This window comes from Polypterus senegalus, chromosome 3 (genome assembly GCF_016835505.1).
Source record: "Polypterus senegalus isolate Bchr_013 chromosome 3, ASM1683550v1, whole genome shotgun sequence".
Classification (NCBI taxonomy): Eukaryota; Metazoa; Chordata; class Cladistia; order Polypteriformes; family Polypteridae; genus Polypterus; species Polypterus senegalus.
Window position 1 is genome coordinate 127106774 of NC_053156.1, and position 24789 is coordinate 127131562.

At 37.2% G+C, this 24789-nt stretch overlaps 1 protein-coding gene across 2 annotated transcripts in view; it reads left to right on the plus strand.

The window, feature by feature from the left end:
* The window catches only part of cep57l1 (centrosomal protein 57, like 1), a 33967-nt gene extending 12800 nt beyond the window's left edge, over positions 1-21167 (plus strand). For both annotated transcript variants that reach the window (XM_039747904.1, XM_039747903.1), the window contains exons 6-11: positions 1651-1728; positions 7642-7731; positions 11469-11549; positions 11909-12144; positions 14075-14219; positions 20844-21167. In XM_039747904.1, the coding sequence (XP_039603838.1) occupies positions 1651-1728; positions 7642-7731; positions 11469-11549; positions 11909-12144; positions 14075-14219; positions 20844-21047 (834 nt within the window). In that variant the 3' untranslated portion in view covers positions 21048-21167. The remainder of the gene's footprint in view (positions 1-1650; positions 1729-7641; positions 7732-11468; positions 11550-11908; positions 12145-14074; positions 14220-20843) is intronic.
* The last annotated feature ends 3622 nt before the right edge of the window (positions 21168-24789 follow it).

The window sequence follows — 24789 nt, forward strand, 5'->3', positions numbered from 1 at the left end:
AGTTTATTTCTGATAGACATGCTTATTTTATTTTACATTGTTGAATGATATCCCCCTAACTACAGGGTCACGGGGGGTCTGCTGGAGCCAATCCCAGCCAACACAAGGTGCAGGGTGCCAACCCACTGCATGGCACGCATACACTAGAGGTAATTTAGAATCGCCAATGCACCTAACCTGCATGTCTTTGGGCTGTGGGAGGAAACCGGAGTAACCAGAGGAAACCCACGCAGACACGGGGAGAACGTGCAAACTCCACGCAGGGAGGACCCGAGGGTTTTAAATCTTAGAAAAAAAAATCTTTTGTAACTCATAATGATTGTTGGCATTGATGGTTTTAAAGGGCTTTAGAATTCTCACGTTTGATGCAGTGTTTAAAAGTAACCCTTTAAATTGCAACTGGTCTCACTAATAGCAGGGTGTTCTAGCTCTAGATGAACAGTATGTACAGTGCTAGTCTATAAACAGCTGGTTAGACATGTGGTGACGTATGGTGCTGTGGCTCTGCAGGTAAATACAAAAATACAACAACAGTGAATTAGCCAAGTTATCCTTTACAAATGTAGCTTTCTCACCGGATAAACCTTTCGCAGGAACTATGGCCTTTTTCGAAATGGAGAAACTTTTGTAGCATTCACAATGCTGGACCTTGGGCCATTTGTAGTTCTGGTACTCTTTTTTTTTTTTTTTTTTTTAAGGTCTTACTCCAGGGTTTGTAGTGTTCTTTCAGCCAGGAACTATTCTGGGTGGGGCTTGGGTAATTAATTGTGCTGTGGACCAGGGCCTACATCGAAAAGACCTTCTTGCTTCCTGAAAACAAAGATCCTGCTGTAAGAAAGTGCCTAAAGACCCCTGGTCTGAGAGGTCACTGTAAATCGCTAGTTTGTCCCATAGACTAAAGTTGACATCAACCTGACTTTTCTCTTTCTTGATTAGCCATTATATTTTGTTTGTAACTGTATGTAATAGGGCCCAGAACATAGACTGTGGCAACAGGGATGTCACTTGGGCTATTTTTAACATATTAGTGATGAGCCTGGAATTTGAGTGAAATAAGATTTGTTTCCCTTTGTAAAAATTACAGAACTATGCCATTAAGTGACCACTTAAATTCATGTCACTGAGACAGGAAGAATGATGTATAACAATAATATATAATATAAACTATTACAGATGAGGCGACTACACATCTCATCAGGCAGCAGGAGTGCCTAGTGGTTGGGAAGAGGGAGTTTGAAAGGGAAGAGTGCAGGTATATTTATGGTACCATGGTGCTTGCAGGTTCTGTGTGCCTATAGTTTCTTGCTCTTTACATTGATCTTTTATGTAACTTACTATCCCAAAAAAAAGTTGGAATTCTTTTGCGACTTTGGCAAGTTTGCCCCTTTTTAAAGGGTCCCCTTTCGTTGGCTGTGAAGCTGGTAAAAGCAATCCTACAGATAGATCTTAACCCAAATTTGGTTGAAGTCTTACAAATCTCATCCAATGACCAGTCAAGAAAATAAATAAATAAAAAAAAGTGAAAAAGGTTTTTATCTATTGTTCCAATGGTAACCTTTACAGTTCTCATTAGCTTGTACCTGTAAATTTTAATGTTTGAAGTTTGGTATCACTATTATTCCGTTTATCTCTTTTAAATCTTTATTTTAGAAAAAGATTATTCAACTGGAGAAAAAACTGTTGGAAGAACAAAATCAGCGTCAACTTATACAAGAAAGAACTACCCAGGTAGGTAGTCTTGCTGAGAAGAACAGCTACAACTGAAATTGTCACACTCCCTAATGCTTTTTGTTCCCAATATTTTTTTATCTTTCTTAAACACTAATATTTACTTAAATAGAATATATTGGGCTCAGCATATTGACTAAGTTCTTGTATTCCTAAGGTAAGAACAATAAAATGTTTATATGTAAATACAGTTATGAGATAATTAACTGTTGTCATAGTGAAAGGTATGGGTACTCAAGATCCTCGGGCCTGCTTATATACACTGTTTAAATGTGAATAATCTGGAAGTACTACATCCTTGTACAAGAAGCGTGAGGCATACCATGTATGGTGTAAAAACAATTGGCAGAGTATAGTTATGCACCAAGCATAGATTTTTAATAATGGATTTGAACATTTGGAAAGAAATTAAAGATTAAGAAAATATTCAAGAATTAAATAGGAATCTTTAGAAGAAATCGACAGCAAACAGGTTCATATAAATGGACTCAAAGGAAAATTAGAAGAAACAGAAGAAAATAAAATTGAAAAGAAAATCGGACCGTTAAAGGATGGACAAAATTTAAAGAAATATTTTTACAAATTGCTATTGGCATCTGCAGAGGTAAAATAGAAAGAAGGACCCTGAGCAAAAAAGAATTAAACATTGGAATGAGGGAGTGAAGAGCAATGTGGCACAGAAAATAGAGGCAAGGAGACAATGCTTAAACAAAAACTGAGGAAGACTGTGAAGTATATAAGCAAAAGAAGATGCTGAATGTATTGTAAAATTGGCAAATAAATAGTGCTGGGAAGAAAACAGAGGAAAATAATGATCAGAAAATTCCCGAAGCAGTCAAAAATGTTAAAGGGAAATCTAAAATATAATAAAAAAAACAAAAACTCAAAAGGAGTGTTGCGGTCAGAAGTAAAAAGGATACTTAAAGCACTGAGAGCCCACTATTCAATGACAATTTAAAGAAAAAATGATGAGGGGAGACCAATATGAACATCTATTAGAGTAGGAGGGGATGAGTGAAGATGAAATGGAGAAGCAAGGAGAAATAATGGAAGAAAAAATAACTGAAGATCTGATTTTATAAAAAAAAAAAAAAATTGGGAGTGTGCTCCCTTAACTTTCTCTTATACTAAGATAGAGGAAAAGGTCATCAGAACCACTTCCAGTTGTACAATATTTCTCAAATATCATATCTTTGTTTCTCATCATAACTAACTGATAATATTAGTACACAATTGTGTATCTCTATTTATAATCAAACTTTATATTAAAATTATTTTTGCACTTAGGGAGGTCAAACAGTGGTGGAATTTTTTTTCATGATTATATATGCATTACCTACATTAAGTGCAAAATAAAGTTATAGTCACCTAAAACATAGAAAACGTGTTAGTATTATATAATACTAGCAAAATACCCACACTTCGCAGCGGAGAAGTAGTGTGTTAAAGAAGTTATGAAAAAGAAAAGGAAGCATTTTAAAAATAACGTAACATGATTGTCAATGTAATTGTTTTGTGACTGTTATGAGTGTTGCTGTCATCAAGGATTTGATTATCATTATTTCTTTCAATCAGGTTCATATTTGGAGGATGTGTTGTGTTCAAGTTACATTCTGTGTTTGTCTAGTCTATCCCTGGCCATCTCATCTTCGTTGTCAACCGTTGTAAAGATAACAGGTTTAATTCATCGAAGTGATCACTACCCAAATTGGTACTCGTGAATCTAAGATGTTTAACGGGCATTCCCGGTATTAAGTTGTGGCTTTGCCTGCGAATATTTAGCGGCAGTGTGTCTATGAACGTAATTTAAACTTGAGCTTTACACCTTGCTTTCCTATTGATATGTCTACAAAGACTTGTTTAGCGTTAGAGGGTTGTTCCTTTCCTACTGCATCAATAAGCAGCTTGTCTTCCTCTTTATCTGAGACATCACACACTGCATGCACGGGTTTACCTTTTCCAGTCCTGCAAAGTCAGTTCACGTGAGCTGCTTGGAGTACATGCATCAAAGGTTCTCAGCTGTGCTTGTGCTATCTCGTACGATCTTGCGATGTCTACGGCTTTATTTAATGTTTGCTCAGACCCGGCACTTAAAAGTTTCACTCGCACTTTCGCTGAATTTGTGCCAAACACCTCCCTGACCATATCACCTTAGTTTGCATAAGCACAGTCCTTCACCCGCAAATATTTAGTGGCAGAGTGTTTCTATTGGATTGCCGCTGACGGCCAGCCTTATATGGGCAGACACTCAATTACGTGGGAGGCGTGACGATAAGGGACGCACCTCCGTATCACAAAGTGACCGAGTTGCAGGCTATGGCCGTATATATTGGAGAATTAGTGATCAGTTAGTCAGTCAGTGAGGGCTTGTGTTTGTGTCAAACACTATTCTATCCCTGACCATCTCCTCTTCATTTGCATAAGCACAGCCCTTGACCCGCGAATATTTAGCGGCAGTGTGTCTATTGGACTGCTGCTGACGGACGGCCTTATATGGACAGGCACTCAATTACGTGGGAGGCGTGATGATGGGGGACGCAACTCCACTTCTCACGGCGACCGAGCTGCAGGCTATGGCCGTATATATGTACGTAAGTAGGTTCCAGTTATGACCACTATGCGTAGAATTTCGAAACGAAACCTGCTTAACTTTTGTAAGTAAGCTGTAAGTAATGAGCCTGCCAAATTTCAGCCTTCTACCTACATAAATGGGAAGTTGTAGAATTAGTAATAAGTCAGTGAGTCAGTCAGTGAGTGAGTGAGGGCTTTGCCTTCTATTAGTATAGATTTGTTGCAATAAATTGCTATAGGTAAAACTGCATTTAGCTACATTTAATTAGGATAATGATGGTGGAAATTAAAAAAAAAAAAAAATTCGCATAATGTATTGCCAGGAACACAACAGGGACGCAGCAGCTTATTGTTCCCATTACATCTTTATATTTACATGGCACGTTCAATGTTTACATGTTATTGTTAAACTGATGTATACTGTAAATTAAAATAATAGTTACTCAAATAATGTGTTATTGAATACAGTTTGATATCGTGTACACATTTATATTTCTATAATACAAAAAATTCAGATGGTTGTTTAAATAAAGTACTACTTTGGGTTGAGTAGTTTTTCTCAAATTTCATATTTGTTTGCTTTTTATCATTATAAATATCTATACAAAATTTGAATGATCTAACTGTAATTGTAACCATAGCTTACTTAAATTCATGAAAGTATTCAGTTAAACTACCACTTGCACTTATCGGAAGTGGCCCAAAAGGTGATACAATTCCTTATTTTTGATGTAAAGCAGGTGTACAAAATCTCATTGACTTTTTTTTTTTGGACTCGGGAAGGTCTAAAATATCAAGATTCATCAAAATCTCAAGGTCGAATATTTTCATGATTCCTATACTTCCTCTATACTATGTATACAAGAAAGTAACAAAAAATGGCAAAGCAGCTGGGGTAGACAGCATAACGGCTGAAATGTTCCTCCATACTTAAACAAAAGTATTTAAAAAGCTCAAGAAAATCTTTTGGCATGCATGGGATAAAGGAATCGCCAGAGAAACAAGGAAAACTATAATTGTACCAATATATAAAAAGCGAGCTGCAACAGACTGTATAGAGGAATATGTTTGTCATTAGTGGTATTAAAAGTAAACTTGGTGTTAATGGAAATAAAATTGAGAATGGAAATAAAGAATTACAAGAAGAACAAGAACCAGGAAGAAATACAAAAGATCACATTTTCACCTTATGGTCAATAACTGAGAATAGATTGGATAACAATAAAGAAGTGTACTTGCCATTTCTTGATTTAAAAACCGCATTTTACAAAGTATTTAGTATGAAGATATACATGAAATAGCACTGTAAGCAATGGCAATGCCAGAAAAGTTAAAAATTATCATTTGAAATTATTAATCCAAAATGTGTAGGAATGGTATGATTAAATGGACAATGATCAGATCAATGAATTATGAAAAGGGGGTAATGGACAGAGAGAGAGAGAGGCCTTAATCCTCTATTTGTGATATATATGGATTATATAATTAACATGAGCAAGAAAGAAATTAGACTGTCGTAGGATATTTTAAATTAAATCCAGTATTGACCCAGGGTGTAGTAATATATGTGGATAATACAACATTAATTGCAGTAAGTGAGCAACAGTTTCAAAGTAAGCTGATGAAATGGAAAAGCGATGTAAATCGCTCAAAAAAATAAGGGGACCATGAGAAGAGAATTGTCAAATGTGGATACAGATAGATGTGAAAACTACAGAACCTGTCTATATAAATTCCTGGCGTTAAAAGTAAGTGAAGGTGTAAAGATAGATGGAAATAAACAAGGCAAAGCCATTATAATATTAGGGTGGTGTTAATTTAATAGGGAAAAAAATGGAGCATAAAAATTGAAGATATACCTATATAAAACTATGTATGTACCAACAATCTCATACACTGCAGAAACCTGGCAATACTGGATAAACTTCTTCATTCGGATGTTCCCATTGGGGGTCGCCACAGCGGATCATCTTGTTCCATATCTTTCTGTCCTCTGCATGTTGTTCTGTTACACCCATCTCCTGCATGTCCTCTCTCACCACATCCATAAACCTTGGCTTAGGCCTTCCTCTTTTCCTCTTGCCAGGCAGCTCTATCCATAACATCCTTTTCCCAATATATAGAGCATCTCTCATCTGCACATGTCCAAGCCAACGCAATCTCGCCTCTCTGGATAACCAAAGATCTAAAATAATAGCCGTTGAAACTAAGTATTTAAGGCAAGTGGTAGATAAAACAAGAGACACAATAAGAAATAAAATAATCCTTGAAGAACTGGAAAAACAACCAGAAGTGAAAATCGCATAAAAATCTCTACAGTGATGCATGTAATTTGTCTGAATGAAAGATGTTCCCAAAAAGGTGTTCAAATGAAGTGGGAAGAAAAGATCTCAAAGAACAGAAAAAGAGGTGGAATAAATGAAGATCCTGGCAAAAGGCCAAGTAAAATATAATGAATGGCTTAAGCTTACCAACCCTGTAAGGTATGATGGAAAAAGATAAAATCAGAACTACATTATTTAGCCTTTTTGGTCGTCTGGGGTAGCTCTTTGATTACAGTGCATTGTGTCAATCCACCAAGACTATCAAATCTCTATTTTTTGCCTTGTCCATTACTACAACAACATATTTCTGTAGTACATTTTCTTCTAAAGAATGTTTAAAGTGTTTACAAGATCTCAATGAAAATGTTGCAAGAATATGCAAAAAAAGTAGAAATTGTTAAGAATTAATAAATTACATACCAAAAATAGTATATAAGAATAAATCAAAATGTCCTTACATAACACAGATCTACAAGTGATGAAAAAAGTAAAGTTCTTATACATATGTTTGTTTTTAAGAATCTAACAATTTAGTCTAATTCTATGGTCAGGTGGCCAGGGAAGACAGGAAAAAAAATCTCATGTCCCACAGTACTCTTATGACCAGACTAACTTCTGGCCTTTTTGACAAGAGCTCTCCTTTATAAGATACTACCAAGGCTACCTGTATACACCCCAGTTTCCCAGTGTTATATTTGTAATTAGATTAAATCAGAAAGCACTCAAAAACTGAATCATCTCTAATTTACTCACATTCTTTTTATTAAGTATACAGTGATTTTTGCATAGCTGAATCACAAGAATATTTTATGGGTTTTTGCTTCTAATGGTTATTCCTGAAATGGTGTTAATGAGATGCTGTGCATTAATCAATCCAACTGGCCAAAGTCTTTCTAGAACCTCTTGGCAATTTTGAAGCCATAACATGGCATGCAAGATTTTGAGTGTAAAATTCATATAATGAGTCTGTATATTGTTATAGCTTTTTCTTCTTTTTTTTTTTTTTAAATTGTAACAGATTCAAACAAGTCTTCAAATGAGTAAGGTACTTCAGCCTTCACTTCCTCCAGACACTAAAATGAAAAAGAAAAAGAAATCATCTGCTAAGGTGAGGAACCACATACACCAATACAGGGTCACAGGGCTGAGGTATGGACACAAAACTTGAAGTACTACCCTTTAAATTGTTAAGGACCCACTAGTAGGACCAAAGAATAAGGCGCAAAAACTGCATGAAATCATTAAAGTACTGCTTTGCTTTCTTCCCTTAAGGATGGCTAAATTTCTTCATCACAGTAACACCTGCCCATGACCCCACCCCATATATCTTTCTTGAATGTCCTGATTCAATTGTATACAATTTAACAGACAGACTATTACCTAATATATGAGAGGGGTGTTTCAACTTTCAAATGATACCACATTCCACTTTCTATATTTCAATTTTTTTTTAAAGATGTTTTTGAATCTTACAGCTATTGCTGTTTGTAATTTGGATACACAGTATAATTTATTTACCAACTATGTGCTGTCAGGTCCATAAGTATTTATTTGTACAGTTAGCACATTCAGATGTTTAGAAGAGACGGACATTTTATACATGGCATAAAATGGAATGTTTTTGTGAAATCCTTTGAATTAAAGCTGAAAGTCCCGATTTGTTTTTTTTTTTTTTTCAAATCAATTGTGGTGGTGTACAGAGCTAAAATTCTGAAAATTGTGTCACTGTCCAAATACTTGACTGTATAATTTGACAGAGTACGATCTTTTCTCCAAAATTACACATAGGCAGTGAGTCTTCAATAATGGATGTGTAAGTGGGGGAAAAAAATATTTTTTCCCCTCCCTACTTCTTCAAAACATTAAAACTAGACGTTATTTGTCGATATTTCAAGTTTTTGGTTATTCATGATACTTTCACCAACATTTATGTAGTGTTTGGAAGTTACTCCAACACCTAATGAGGACAGCATTCAAAGTGCATTTTATGATAAAAATACTACTGAAGTCTGCATCTTATTCTGTTGTGCTGTATGTGTACTGCATAATTAATTCTCCACTAGAAATTATGAAACGGAAATGTCTGATCTTTATTTTGAGGGGTAGAACATGAATATTGAGTGAAGGATGATAAAATTTATAGCTAGTTAAATCAAAGCAGCAGAAAATGGCTAAAATGATTCAGAGTTGAAAGGAAATACAGTAAATGTGATAACAGATGGACTAGTATCTTGGCTAGGATGGAGAGTGATGCCTTATATGGCTGGGAGGCCATAATGTACAGACCACATAGGTGGAAGTACAATCCGGCCAGAATGACTCTCGTTTCCTATCCCAATCAGGACAATTCAATAATGGAATGACTTGGGGGAGACTAGCTATCAAGGACAGTTTTTTTTCCGCCAGTACAAGAAGAGGCAGTGTTCCTCTAGCAAGGTTCTGGTTTGGACTGTCACAGGGGTCCTGTACTTTGGAAGGGCACCACTGTCGGGTATCCTAAGTGTTGCTAGAGGATGCTAGCAGGAGAAGCTCTCCCTGCTTTGCAGAGCTTTTGCATGACCTGGAAGTACTTCCGCCAGGCAATGTCATGGCACTGTGAATACTCGGAAGATGAGTTGGGAGTTAGTGGACAATGCTCGCCTGGAGGATCATAAGAAGAGGGGAAGGACTGTGTATCATCTTTGACTATATTATTTTGACTTTGCATATTGGAGAAGGTACTGTGCGAGTAATTTCAAGACAGTGTTTGGTCAGATTTGTGCCTGAGCTTGGGGCTCAGTGGCAGCCCCTTGTGCTCAATAGGGTTAAAAAGTAATGATGCTGAAATCAAGTGTTGATAAACTGTAAAAGTAATTATTTTTGATGAAATTGCAAAGTCTAAACTATTGAAAGAACAGCATTTATGTGCACCTTTCTGTTATTTGTGTTTATTTAAAAAAAATACTTATTGTTTCCGTTTATCATTTTTACAGAAATATGAAAGTATAGATAGTATATGCAAAAACATATTTCTAATGTGTGTAACATCTACATTTTCAGCTTGTATACTTAAAAGTACTTCTTTCTTTTCTATGGACTTAAAGATATATATATATATTAAGGGTGCAACAATACATGTATCGATATTGAACCGTTCGATACAGTGCTTTCGGTTCGGTACGCATATGTATTGAACGATACAAAATTATATACAGTAATCCCTCCTCGATCGCGGGGGTTGCGTTCCAGAACCCCCCGCGATAGGTGAAAATCCGAAGTAGAAACCATATGTTTGTATGATTATTTTTATATATTCTAAGCCCTTAGAAACTCTCCCACATTGTTTATAAATATTCTCCGCACAGTTATACAGTAAACCCTTGTTTATCGCGGTTAATCCGCTCCAGACAGATAAATGAATTTCCACGAAGTAGGATTCTTTATTTATAAATCTAATATTTTCGCAGTTAGAGCATAGAAAACCTGTTTACGACCTTCTAAATTCGTTTTTTAACATTATTAGAGCCCTCTAGACATGAAATAACACCCTTTAGTCAAAAGTTTAAACTGTGCTCCATGACAAGACAGAGATGACAGTTCTTTCTCACAATTAAAAGAATGCAAACATATCTTCCTCTTCAAAGTGCGCGTAAGGAGCGGAGAATGTCAGAGAGAGAGTAAAGTAAACAATGAAAAATCAATAGGGCTGTTGCGCTTTTAAGTATGCAAGCACCGCGATAAAGCAGCGGCAATGAATGGATCAATGCGAAGGTAGCCTTTCAGCATTTTTTTACAGGAGCGTCCCTATCTTCTAAGCAAACAGCCTCTGTGCAAAAAGCCCCTCTGCTCACATCTCCTCCGTCAGGCGCAGAGAACGTCAGAGAGAGAGAGAGAGAGAGCGCGCGAGATTAAAGTAAACAATCAAAAAATCAATAAGTGAGCTTTTGGACGCACCTCGATAAAGCGGCATTTCTTAGAGGAGCGTCCGTATCCACTAGGCAAAAAGCTTCTGTGCAAACAACACCTCAGCACACACCCTCTCCGTCAGGCGCAGAGAATGTCAGAGAGGGTGAGATAGAGGCAGAGACAAGCAAACAATCGAGCACCGCGCCGGAGTCGTATCTTATAGCATTGAGGAGTTTTAGTTAATATGTAATACGTGCTCTGATTAGGTAGCTTCTAAGCCATCCGCCAATAGCGTCCCTTGTATGAAATCAACTGGGCAAACAAACTGAGGAAGCGTGTAGCATTGGGTGTGTTTGTTTTATATTCTACTAAGTATAGAAAATACAGTCAGGGATCCCCAAATAATGCAGAACTGTATGTGGTTGATACCTTAATTTTAGAACATTTCAAATGTTTCAAAATATATTTAGGAAGGCATTTCTGTGCAATACATATTTTTATTTAAGTTGTTTTTGTTGTATATGCAGCTAAGTGCTAGCACTCCAGAAGATGAGTGTGAGGGGAGGTCCATCAGAGAGTGGTTCATTTTATGGGGACATATGTTCAATATGCTCCTGAGAATATACCCCAGAAGAAGGGTATAGCATAGCTTTTATTTTGGAAAGGGACCTTTCTCTGTAATAAACTCGTTTCCAAACTCTTTTATTTTTATTATTTTGTTTTTCAGCAACATTTAATTTAAAACTGTATTTTTGAGTTAAAAGAAATATATATAATTTTAATAAATTACAAATTAAAAAAGGCATGAATTTTTTTGTATTGAAAAATTATCGAACCGTGACACCAAAGTACCGAACCGAACCGTAAATTTTGTGTATCGTTGCACCCCATTATATATATATATACACACAATTTCTTTTTATATATATATACACACAATTTCTTTTTATATATATATAGAAAGCTACTAATGTGAAGAAGGATCCCATACTTCCGTCTTTTAAGAATAAACTGAAGCATCTTCCTTTTGTGGCAGGAACTGTAAGTTTTATTATTTTTCTATGGTGGTTAAAATTCTTTGTCTTGTATTCTGTATATCTGTAAATTGAACCTCCTCCAGAAACAATGCAGCTGTCCAGCAAAACATTAAACATTGTTTTATGGCTGCTTTCCTAACATTAGAGGGTACCGTAGCATTATGAACAATACATGGTGAATATTAAATGTATAAAGGAATACATTGTCTAGGTGTACAGTACATCTGATTGTCTTTAACCCTTTGTCAACTCTTGACCCAATGCTGAAATGGAAATTTAATTTGAGGAGTTTGATTTTTTTTTTTCTTCACAAATTTGGAATATTCTTAAGCAGAAATTAGACTTTTTGATTTTTGTTCCTAGTCTACCAGTCCCAGCCATTCTGTAAGTGCCAATGTGCAAAATGTACTGCACCTTATGAAGTACCGCCATCCACAACTGAGTGATGTGAGTCCTGGTCCTCCTGTTAGAATGACAGAAAAAACTACAAGTGAGAAGAAAACTTTCCATTTGCCTATGTCGTCTTGTTCAACTACTTCAGCTGGAAGCCTGTCTGAACTGCTGGTGGCCCTGCAAGATGAGCTGGGACAAATGAGTTTGTAAGCAATGTTTGACTTACTCTTTAAATGTTTATCTTCAAATTAAAAATGTGTTATTTTGGTTAATATGTTAATTTGTAATTTAAAATTTTTATTCTATGTACTTCATGCTTTTCTTTAAATAAGTTGTCTTTTCTTATCCACACTCCATCTGCCTGTTCCTTGAGAAGGTCTTTTCATGTAATTGTAATGTGTGATCGAGGTAGTTGTTAACAAATGATACTGTGACACTTGCACTTCACCTAAATGTTGTGATTTGCAAACCATTTAAGGAGAAAAGGTAGCATTTAAATAAAGTTATAATTATTTATACTTGCAACTGTGATGGTACTCTGCTCTTAATTTAATGTGATAAATGGAGCAACTTGTTATAAACAGAGATGAAATGAAGGATTGTTTTATTTTTCAGCTGCTCTCACCAGTCAGTATATCTATACTTTACATTGAAGTTCTGTTAAGAGTGAAAGTAATCCGACATAGGAGGTATTGTCTAAAAAAGACAAAATGGCTATCTAAAAATAAGAGGTCCTTACTAAGTGTTGTGACAGGTGGCCAGGTCCCATGCCCGGCCAGGGCACCCCTTCAACACTGGATCCAGGGGAGAAGCCATGGGATGCACTCTACGTCCTCCGGAACGCGTGGTGGCAACCCTCCTGTGTTATATCGGGGCCACAGGTGTGGGACTTCAGGTCTCGGACCTGTTGGGCTCTGTGACCACCACCTGGAGGAGCTGCATGGCTTAACGAGCCTCTGTGGGCTGGAATACAGCCACACCCAGAAGTGCAGCCTAACTAGGCCAATTACCACCTGGAGCACTTCCGGGAGGGCTACAAAAACAGCCCGCAGAAACTACTCAAGGGCCAGAATTGGAAGGAAGAGGACAAGGTTGCCTGGGAGGAGTTGTTGAGTTGAGTTGAGTTGAGTTGAGTTGAGTTGAGTTGTGGAGTTAAGTGCTTGTGGGACTGTGTATGGCCTGTGGGGTTCATGGGGAAGACGTGCCCCACAGGTGAAGAAAAATAAGTCTTTGTGCTTTTACACGTGCCTCTGGGTCAGTCTGTGCCGGGTCGGGCGCAATATAGTGCCTTTAAATTACAATGTATTGGAATTAACCTTGTGGAGAGAAAAAAAAAAAAAAAAGAACAAACTGAAATTGGCCAAAAGAATGACGGCAAGCGGTAACAGTGTGGATTCACAGTTTCTTGTGCTTTTTGCTCCATGCTCTAATACACCATTTTAAAATGCTGTGCAGCTTATAGCTTGCAGGGAGACATTTCATGTATTTTTCAGAAACGGGGTAAGGTGACTCAAGTACTATAAAATTAGCCTATGGACCTGCAATTTATCTTTTTCCTTGACCTTTATTGCTTCCCTGGTCTACACGTGCAATTGTACGAACATAGCGTTAAAAAAACGCACCAAACATTGGCTGAGACAGAAATGAGCCAGGAAACCACAGTGTATGGGTTGGTATCCTGTGGACATCTTATTGGAGCCAGCTTGTTAGTCTACTTGCATTTCTAAAGCAGCAAAACAATGTTTTCAAGATGGTAAAATCCACAATTATAATTAAATTTATGTACCCTTTGGGGTCAGCATTTTCCCAGATGCTTTAAGAATCTCATTATCACTTTCAAAGAAAGTGTTTTCAAGTTTGTAGCCAGTTGTACAGTTTATTATTATTTTGAATTATTAAATGTAATATATTGGTTGATCAAACTTTAATCATCACTGCTCTAAATAATTTTGATAATGTATAATCTTTTGACAAGCTGTCTGAGCTGCAGTTTAATAATTAAACAGCTATCATTTTCAGTTATATTCAAAGCATGAATGTAAAAATGCATTTTCATAAATGTACCATATTTGCCAGATAGTCTTTCTTTAATTATTTAAAAAAAAAGCATCAAATCTATTTGCTGTTGTCTTTCAGTGAACATCAGGAGCTTCTTAAGCAAATACAAGAAACAAGTAAACCTGAAGTCCGTGAAGATTTTGAAAGGGAGCTGGATTGCCTGGTGAAACGGATGGAGGTGAAGGTCAATCAGATTTCCAGTGTAAAGAAGCACCAAGCAGCTGTAAGTTAAACATTTTTTTTTATAAATACACTAAAACTTATTCTAATTATGTTTTAAGTATCTTTACTTTTAGAATAATCCATTATTAAAATTAGACATTTTTTATGTACCTACAACATAATAGGATTCTTTCTCCCTTATCTCCAAGAATGTTTGTGGATTTTACACAGTCTCTGGGCACAGGGTCTGAATAAAGGATTCCCAGTTCATGAGGCTTACCAGCATTTAAACAGCCTCTGAGTAAAGCGTAACAGCAGATTTTTATTTGTCCCCATATGAAATGTGGCTTTTTTTTTACAGAAGCTGTTTAAATGAATATGGTTTGGACACACATCAGAATGACTGAAAAGAAAGCTTCTGGCTTGGCTGTCACAGTTGCAGTGAAGCATTATGCAGGCATATTACTGTTGGTATAAAGGAGCCCCAGTAGTGTTTCTTGAAATACCTTTCCTGAATGAATTCTTATTTATCATAGCACCAAAGAGTTGGTGATATGTTGCATGTTGGTTAGACATGCAAGTGAGAATTTCACTGTACTCTGTACTTGACTCCTACAGCTGTGCTATTACTACTAAAATGAATACATTTTCTGCACCCTGCATTGTGACATCTTCATTTTCCCAAATTTCCTTATTATGATAATTTTATTTATATAGCACCTTTCCCATGCTCAAAGCGCTTCAGTTTTAGAATGACATGACAGGTATATGTAACCTTGGATAAAAATGTTTCCTGAACAGAACACTAAATCAGATAGATACAGGATGCACAAAGCATTAAACAGATTAAAAGACAAACCAGAATAAAATCCTAAATTCAATACTAAAAGAAAAGCCTAGCCTATACTAGGCATCTGGACTGAAAGAGACATCTGAATGTCAAGCTAAGTTAAATACCTTGTTTTTTGAAAGAATCGATTGAGCCAGCTGATCTAAATAAATTTGGAAGGTCATTCCATAGTCTGGGCGCTATACAGCTAAAGGCTCTGTCACCCAGAGAGTGACGGTTAGTGTGGGGCACAAAAAAATTGCCAGAATCAGAGGACATTAAATGGGTGAACAGGAGCATAGAGATGGAGAAGGTCACTGATGTAGTCCGGTGCAAGGCTATTTAAAGATTTGTAGGTTAGCAATAGAAATTTATATTCAGACCTGTAAGACACAGGGAGCCAGTGGAGTTGAAGCAGGATGGGCGTTATTTGCTGTTAGTTGCTGACCTGTGTATGGACTCTTGCAGCAGAGTTTTGGATCAACTGGAACTGTGATATAGGATTTAGAAGTGGAACCTGCCAGTAGGGAGTTGCAATAATCAGTGTGGGATGTGATAAATGCATGGACAAGTTTCTCCGCATTAGAAAAGGAATGGAGTGAGCGAACATGAGATATGTTGTGAAGGTGAAAGTAAGAAAGTTTCTTAAGTTTCTTAATGAGATTCCTTGCATCAGAAAAAGGTCTGATGAGATCACCATCAAGAGTTGACTGAGAAGGAGCTCATTTTCTTATTTTGTGCTTTAGTGCCAATTTGTAGGAGTTTACTTTTGTTGCAATTAAATTTTAAAGAGTTCTGCTCCATCCATGTTTTAATTTCACTGAGGCATATTGTGAGCTGAGAAAGCCCTGATGAAGTTTCACTTTTAACAATGAAATAGAGTTGAGCACCATCTGCATAAAAATGATAACCCAGTCCATAGCTATGAATGAAATGGCCAAGGGCAAGTATATAGATGTAGAAGAGCAGAGGACAAGAGACAGAGTCCTTGTGTGACTGGCTCTGAGCTGGATCAGCTGTTGCCAAGACTAACAAACTCTTGCCTGTCAGTCAGATAAGACTTAAACCTCTGGAGGTCAGTGCCAGAGATGCCCGTTATGTTGTCCATTCTGGACAGTAGAATGTCATGTCTGACAGTGTCAAATGCGGCATTGAGGTCTGTCCGAAGTCTGCTGCCATTAGCAAATCATTAGTTACCCAAAGCAGAGCAGTTTCACAGCTGTGCTATGCCCTAAAACCAGACTGAAAAGGTCTAAAACCAGACTGAAAAGTTAAGAAATCGCTCAAGTACTTTTGAGAGAAAAGTTAAGTGGGCCGAAAATTAAGATTGTCAAGACAAGACTTTTTTAACATTAGGGTTACAGAAGCAATTTCAAAAGTGGCTGGAACAAACCCAGTGTCAAGGGACGTGTTTCTTATTGTTCTAACAGTCAGGATAATGGCATGAAGGTGGGATCTAAGAAGTGTAATGGCGATGGTTCCAGTCCACAAATAGTTTGCCTCATCTTACAAATAAGGTGGTTAACTAATGCAGTTGTGACTGGTGAAAATTTAGACAAAAAACTGGATGGAGTGGGAGGATGGGAAAAGATATAAATAGATGATGGATTTATGTTTGTTTGAATTATTTAAATCTTAAATTTTATTGAGGGAAAAAATGGAGGAATGTTTCACAGACTTCGGTAGAGGAGGTTATTGGGCCAGATGTAGGTTGAAGTAACTTATTAACTACAGAGAACAAAACCCTTGGGTTATCATGGCCACTTTCTATTATTCTGCCATAATGTGTGTTCTTGGCTGCAGTTAGTGCATCCCTTGTGAGCCCTTTAATGGTTTGAGAAAGCCTGGATGTGCACGGTGAGGCCAGTCTCGCGTGACATTCTCTCAAATTGTCAGCCAGCTGCTTTCATAGATTGTAACTCTGAATTTTACCATGGAGCGTAGTGCTTAAAGGATGCCTCCTTATGCTTTATAGGAGCTGTTCTATCTACCTGAAAGAAGAGCTGAGTTATAGTGAACAACAAAACTATTTAGTGTTGATTGGATAGATGAAGACGGAAAAAGATCAGAAATAGAACTAGCAAGGATAGAAGGACAGATATATTTTTAAGGTTTCTGAAAGAAATTTGATATTTACAGGTAAGAGGAGAGAGAAGTAACGAGACAGTGAAAGGTTCTGCTTTATGGTCAGAGAGTCCCAAATCACTGCTGTGTTGCCAACAGATAAGCCAGATGTACAGATCAAGTCCAATACACTGTGTGCACAATTATTAGGCAAGTGAGTATTTTGACCATATCATCATTTTTAATGCAACTCCAAGCTGTATTAACTTGAATGCTTATTGAATTTACGCACGTCAGGTGATGTGTATTTGTGTAATGAGGGAGGGTGTGGCCTAAGGAGATCAACACCCTATATCAAGGTGTGCAGAATTATTAGGCAGCTAGTTTTCCTCAGGCAAAATGGGCCAAAAAAGAGATTTAACTGACTCTGAAAAGTCAAAAATTGTAAAAAGTCTTTCAGAGGGATGCAGCACTTTTGGAATTGCTAAGATATTGGTGTGTGATCACAGAACCATCAAACATTTTGTTGCAAATAGTCAACAGGGTCGCAAGAAACGTGTTGAGAACAAAAGACGCAAATTAGCTGCCAAAGATTTGAGAAGAATCAAACGTGAAGCTACCAGGAACCCATTATCCTCCAGTACTTTTATATTCCAGAGCTGCAACCTACCTGGAGTGCCCAGAAGTACAAGGTGTTCAGTGCTCAAAGACATGGCCAAGGTAAGGAGGGCTGAAACCCAACCACCACTGAACAAGAAACATAAGTTGAAACGTCAAAACTGGGCCAAGAAATATCTAAAGACAGATTTTTTTCAAAGGTTTTATGGACCGATGAGATGAGAGTGACTCTTGATGGACCAGATGGATGGACCTGTGGATCAGTAATGGGCACAGAGCTCCACTCCAACGTGGAGGTGGGGTACTGGTATGAGCTGGTATTTTTAAAGATGAGCTAGTTGGACCTTTTGCATTGAAGATGAACTCAAAATCAACTCCCAAACCTACTGCCAGTTTTTCAAGACACTTTCTTCAAACAGTGATACAGGAAGAAGACCATGATTTTTATGCAGGCCAATGCTCCATCACTTGCATCGAAGTTCTCTACTGCGTGCCCAGCCAGTAAAGGCCTTAAAGATGAAGGAATAATGACATGGCCCCCCTTCCTAATCTGACCTAAACCCTATCGAGAACTTGTGGGCACTTCTTAAACGCTAGATTTACGGGGGAGAAAAACAATACACCTCTCTGAAGAGTGTCTGGGAGGCTGTAGTCACTGCTCCACAAAAAGCTGATCGTCAACAGATCAAGAAACTGACAGACTCCATGAATGGAAAGGCTTATGACTGTTATTGGAAAGAAGGGTGGCTATATTGGTCATTGATTGATTGATTTATTTTTTTTGAAATGTCAGAGATGTTTATTTGTAAATTTTGAGGTGTTTGTTTATTATTCTCACTATAACAGATGAAAATAAACAAGTGAGATGGGAAAATTTTCATTTTTCCTTTAGTTGCATAATAAATCTGCACACTAATAGTTGCCTAATAATTGTGCACACATATGTATTCCCCTGATGATGTTCACACTCACATTTCCGTTGTGAAACATTCAGGTTTCAGGTTTATTAACATTTTGGATTGACTGATAGCACTGTGTTTGTTCCATATTAAAATTAATCCTCAAAAATACAACTTGCCTAATAATTCTGCACCCCCTGTATATGACCACCAGAGTGATGTACCACATCAAAACAGTCCAGTAAAGATGAGAATTAATTTCTCAGTTTACATGTATTAATATAAATATTGATGTTGAAATCGCCAAGAAGAATTTACTCTCTGTGAAAGGGAACTTATGTGGGTTAATAATTCAGTCAGCTCAAATAAAAAAGACTCCTTGTATTTTGGGGGACAATGGAGAACAAAGAGTAAGACGAGACCCGATTTTGTTCTCTTGCAAAAGCAGGTCTTGGTAGTATAAGTAACATATGTGTTAAATATGAGGTGCATTTCACGCTGAGTTCATATTCAGTAAAATTAATATTCCTGTACTGAGGGGGAAAAGGTTCAGTGTTTTTTTTTTTTTGGGGGGGGCAGTATTTTGAACCACTAGTAGAATTTCTTCATCTTGTGTTACTTATCCAATGTTTTATCTCAACTGAAGCAAAACACAGTTGGGGAAACTGCATTCTGTTTTATTGATAAACCAGTAACGGCGCACTGCACAACAACGTGCAGTGAATACACTTGACTTGACCATTCATAGTTTTCATCCTCTTTCTCTGTACATTTAGTATTTGTTTGCTCAGAGGTTGATGCGCTTGCTGCTTCCTGAGCAGCTTTTCTTTTCTTCACCCTACAGCCTACTTCTTCTCTCCTTTTCGCATTAAAAATGATCAAATCAGTTTTTGTGTTGCAATTTCTTAGTATGTTTTCTTTAATTTTTCACTTAAGCTGGCATTTAAGTCTTCAATCTGCATCAAGAATGGTTTAAGATATGAAGAGGTAGGGGAAGTGACAACGAAGGTGGTAGGGATGAGAATGGTGCCCTGCTGGCCGCTGCTGTGAGTTGATTCAAAAATAAAATAAAAAGAGGAATAAACTTGGAGGTCAATCATCACGCCAAAAGTGGATAGTAGACATCATGTAGTATATGTGTACCAAATATATGGTCAATAAGTCAAACGGTTTGCAGGCTAAAGGTGATTTAAAATCCTGGACAAACGAACAGCCACGGTAGTGGATCATATATAAAGATACATTTAAAACTCCTCCACAATTTATTGTCAAACTATATCATCCAATTACCGTATACATGAAGAATAAAAGATGGTACCAGTACAGTACATGGAATTATTTATACTAGCTGCATGTGGCCCTTTGAAAAAAAAAAAAAAACAACCCAAACCTCAATAGTAGTTTTACTATATATTCAAGAACTTGGAGAGATGACTGCTAACTCTTAATTACCCAGGATAAGAGGATGTGGACCCACCTGTGCCTGCTGCCCCACTGGCTTTTGTAAGAAGACCCTGGCGATACTATATCTTAGCCATATTGCTGGTATATGAGCCCTATTAATCTTTGTCTAGAGAAAACACCTCCAGATAGACAGATCATTTTTAGTGACAACTTCAAGCCTTGCCTTCCATTACTGAGGTGTTTCGCTTACATGTTGTTGTGCTGCCACATTTGCTTCATTTCAATGTTGTGTCTCTTCATCTGTGTCATTAGCACAATGTCATTGTTGCATGGCGGCAATTGGTTCACACAGGTGCGTCCGCCATGTAGTGGTTGAGCATGAGCAGAGACAGCTATATTTTTACCCCCCCTTCAACGTTTAATATGTGTATATATAACAATATTGGCACTATTTATCATATTAAGTCCTAGGGGAACTTTAATACTTATTTATTAACAGGTATTTGACTTGTAGTGATTTGTTTAGTTCATCATAAATGATTTTACAGACCCAGGTAAAAGTGTTTTTTGGGTTTATGTAAATGATTGTCACACATTGATATGTCTGTAGTTGTACAGCTAAATGCTGTGGTTTGTCTGTGTGTGTGTGAGAGAGCGAGAGATATAGACATATATTTTTTCCTTATCAAAAGTTATTTTGTAATATTTTGTGGTTGTTCTAAGTTTAACATAGGAATCTTGTTACACTGTTTTTTTTTTTTTCCTATGAAATCTCGGTTTATTTAGCTTTGTCAAATGTTATTGTTGTTTTAGTGGATACTAACCATTTGATTTTAATTCAGCCTAACAATCTCTCAATTTGTCTTGCAAGGTTCAAAAACTGAAGCTGAAAGCTCAAAGTGCAAAACGACGAGCTGATAGAGCTCCAAAATCTGAGAAATCTTCACCAGCAGGTTCCAAATCAAGAGGAGGTTCTGTAAAACTCTGCCAGAGCCAGGGGAGTTTAAAATTATTAAAGAATGTTCAAAAGCTGCAACAAAGCCTCAAAAAGGATGATATCTTATGGGAGCAGTGACATATTTTGAACAGAATTGTTAAAATTGTGTGCTTTATCTCTTAAGTGTATATACTGATGTATTTAATTTATTTTAATGCCTCAATGTTTTTCTTAATAAAAATATCTTGTGTTTTGAAATGAGTGTTTTGTGAGGTGAATTTTTTATTTTTATGTAAATTGATTAATCCAATTCGGAATTAGACACTCCACCCTCCCTGTTTCCTCCTATCTTGGCACAACCGATTCACAAGGTCAGAACCAAACCTGGATGGTATTCTAGGAACCACCATGCGTACACTTTTTACTGACACAGGGACAGTTTACTATTGGCAGATAAGCTAACAAACATGTCCACACAGATGTTGAAAGTGCATTCAAACAGTGGCCAGCTGTGGGATTTAAATACTGGATTCATCAGGCTAAACAAGGCGCCTCTATATTGTATAATTTTAAAATAAACATTAAAGTGTGTGTGTGTGTGATATATATAAAATATTTATTTAAAGCCTTACAATATTCACATACGTTTGACATATCACTTATGTCAATATATTCGATCTCTAATCACCTTTTCATTATTTTTCCAAGTAATCATTTCTCTTTCTTTGCGCTAATGCTATGTTTCCTTTGTTTTGACACTCGTTTTTTTTTTTCTACTTTCATACTCTGTATCTTGCTCTGCATGTGTATCGTGCCTACATTTTTTTTTTTTAAAGTTTAAAAAAATATATATATATTTTAACTTTTTAATATTGGGTTTGTTTTAGTGTAATTTTGTAATCAATATTTTTACACATCCTTTAATATTTCTATCCGTTACTCGTGCCATCTATTGGTGCAATCTTTATTCTTCATATGAACATTTTATTTCTTAATTAACATGGATTTATCAATTAGTGAAACTGATTTGATTTGCGTATTGTCATCAGAAGTGAGTAAGTGTGCTAAATTTCAAGTCATTTGGACAATAGGAAGTGGGTTAAATATCGATTACAAGATTTGTACCAGAAAACAAACAGGTGAAGTTAAAAGAAGCATGGTGGAAAAAAAAAAAAAGTTTCCCATTGTATTATCGTTTAAAAGGGGGTTTCAGAGGAGCAACCACGTCTCCGTGGGGTGCGTTCATTCAGCCCCCCCTCTTCACAACGCGAGCGGCAGAGACGCGAAGTGGATGGTGCATAGCAACAGGGGAAACCTCCTAGTTTGTATGTATGTATCTATATATATCACAGACAATTGCAACAATCAAATAATGAACTCAAAAGTCGTGTATTGCGTGTTTTTGGTTTGCAAACACTTTAAACAAATAAGGTGCTTTTTAACAGCAATATTCTCTTTACACAGTAGCAATCAAAATATTTCTTGTAAATCTCAACTTAAACATTAATTTAATCAAATCAAATACAAAACCAAAGCTATTTGCCAGGGCATTAACGTTTTATCTAGTTTGCTGTAGAAAAACAAGCTACCCTTCGAGTCCAGAGCCAAGCTCATAACATTATAACGGGCACCTTCCAAGCAACAGCAAGTTAACATTTCTAAATCTGTTTTCTTTTTTATCTGAACGGATACCAGCAGAAACATTTTATCAGGGAGCAGCATAAACATTACGTTCAGTAGCAACTCTTTGAGTGCTAATATTTTTTCCAAAAACCTTCGTGGGCTGGCTGTCTTTGTGACACAGGTGTGCGGGAGTGCCAGCTGCAGTGAGACGCAATATGGGTTGTACCTCCTGTCATCGTGTCTGTCCTCCCAGGCGAACGTTGCCATAGGTGCATCAGCTACATGAATGTGTTCAACATGAATGTGTTCAGCACCACAATCAGCTGACGCCGGTACCTTACTTTCTTTTTTGATCTACGTCTCCAGATCAATTGCATCAAAATCTGAGTCCGATAAATCAGAGTCCAATTCAATGATAATATGAAAAAAGTCATCCATGGATTATTTTTCTTTGAGCATTCACTTTGGTATCTCTCCACTTGCCATTTTAGAAGCTGTCTCCTCTTCGCTACTCATGCACGTGCAGGGAATCGAGGTGAAATCAACAAAACTAACTTTCCTTCTAGCTAAAGCATATTGAAAAGTGGTGTAACAAGTTCACTGATCTCTATTGATCGCTAGTGAGACTGAAGCTTTCAAAATAATAACAAAAACTGTGTTAATGAGCGATAAAATTGTCGGTGTTAATGCATTAATTTGCCCAGCCCTGATACTGATATATATTTTTTCTATAATTTGCTTGAAGTTCTGGTTGACTTTGCGACTTCTATCATCGCGCTAAATATCATAGTTTTGGTTGTGGCGATTTATTTGTGCGAATCAGAGAGACAGGGGAGGTGGGACCTCAGGAGTAGGGAGCTGGGTGGGGCCATCCTCACTTGTGTGCCAGCCTCCATTCGGGTTGCTCTGACTCTTACCACGTGTTGGAGCGTACCTGCCTCCACTTAGCTAGCGATACCTGTTTGTGCAGCAGAAATTATCATCTAGAGATTGTTAAAGAGTAATGTTTGACGTGTTTTAGAGGGTACGTGCTCATTGGCAGAGATACCACGGCCATGTACTCTTCTCACTCACAGGGGACGCTCTCCCATCAGAGCTTAACACGATCAGATACAGTGCCAACGTTTAACATTGGAGCGTTCCTACCTTCCACTTGTCCAGAGATACCTTGCCAAATTTTTACATTTTTGGCAAAGAGATACAAGATCGCAAGACAAGCATGTTAGTGAGTCTTCATTGTTCGTTAAATTATTTTTAAAGTTTTTTTTATTTTTTTTATTATATTTTTCTCAAAGAATTAAAAAAAAAATCTCTTTCTCCCGGGCAACGCTGGGTATTTCAGCTAGTTAACAATAAGACACAAATAACAAAGCAGAATGTTACCATCTAACCTGGTGCAATTTACACCTGTGTGTGTTCATCATGAAGCATCTGTTTTAATAAGCAGAAATAAGAGAAAAATAAGAGTGAGAATTACTAATCTGCTCCATCAGACATTATATGGAAAAGACAAAAACTGTAATAAATGACCAGATGTGGAGGACTGAAGGCAATAACAAGCCATAAAATCAAATTAGGTCTGTTAACAAAGATTGGCTTTTAATTAAGCAATTTGTGGTGGGAACACAAGTCTACAGCTCCTGTGGTCCTCCAGGGCTGGACTTGAGGTCCCTTGTTCTAAGAAAATTTTAATATGGGTGCTTATCTATGGTAGGCTTGCATACCTTCCTCTGATTAGTTTATTCATCCCACTAACTTTTTCAGGGGATTCAACCCTGGGTATATTTTCAACCATAACAACTCATTTCATTTGTCTTGGTGTTTCTTGTTTTATCTACTGTCCATTGTCTTTAGAATATACTAAACATGTCATGGGACATACGGTATCTGTTTTATAAAGAAAATAAAAACCATCCATCATCCAACCCACTATATCCTAACTACAGGGTCATGGGGGTCTGCTGGAGCCAGTACCAGCCAACACAGGGCGCAAGGCAGGAAACAAACCCCAGGTAGGGCGCAGCCCACCGCAGGGCATGCACACCATGGACAATTTAGAATTGCCAGTTCACCTAACCTGCATGTCTTTGGACTGTGGGAGGAGACCAGAGTACCCAGAGGAAGCCCTCACAGACACGAGGAGAACATGCAAACTCCACGCAGGGAGGACCCGGGAAGCGAACCTGAGTCTCCTAACTGTGAGGCAGCAGTGCTACCCACTGCGCCACCGTGCCACCCAAATAAAAAACAAGTATAA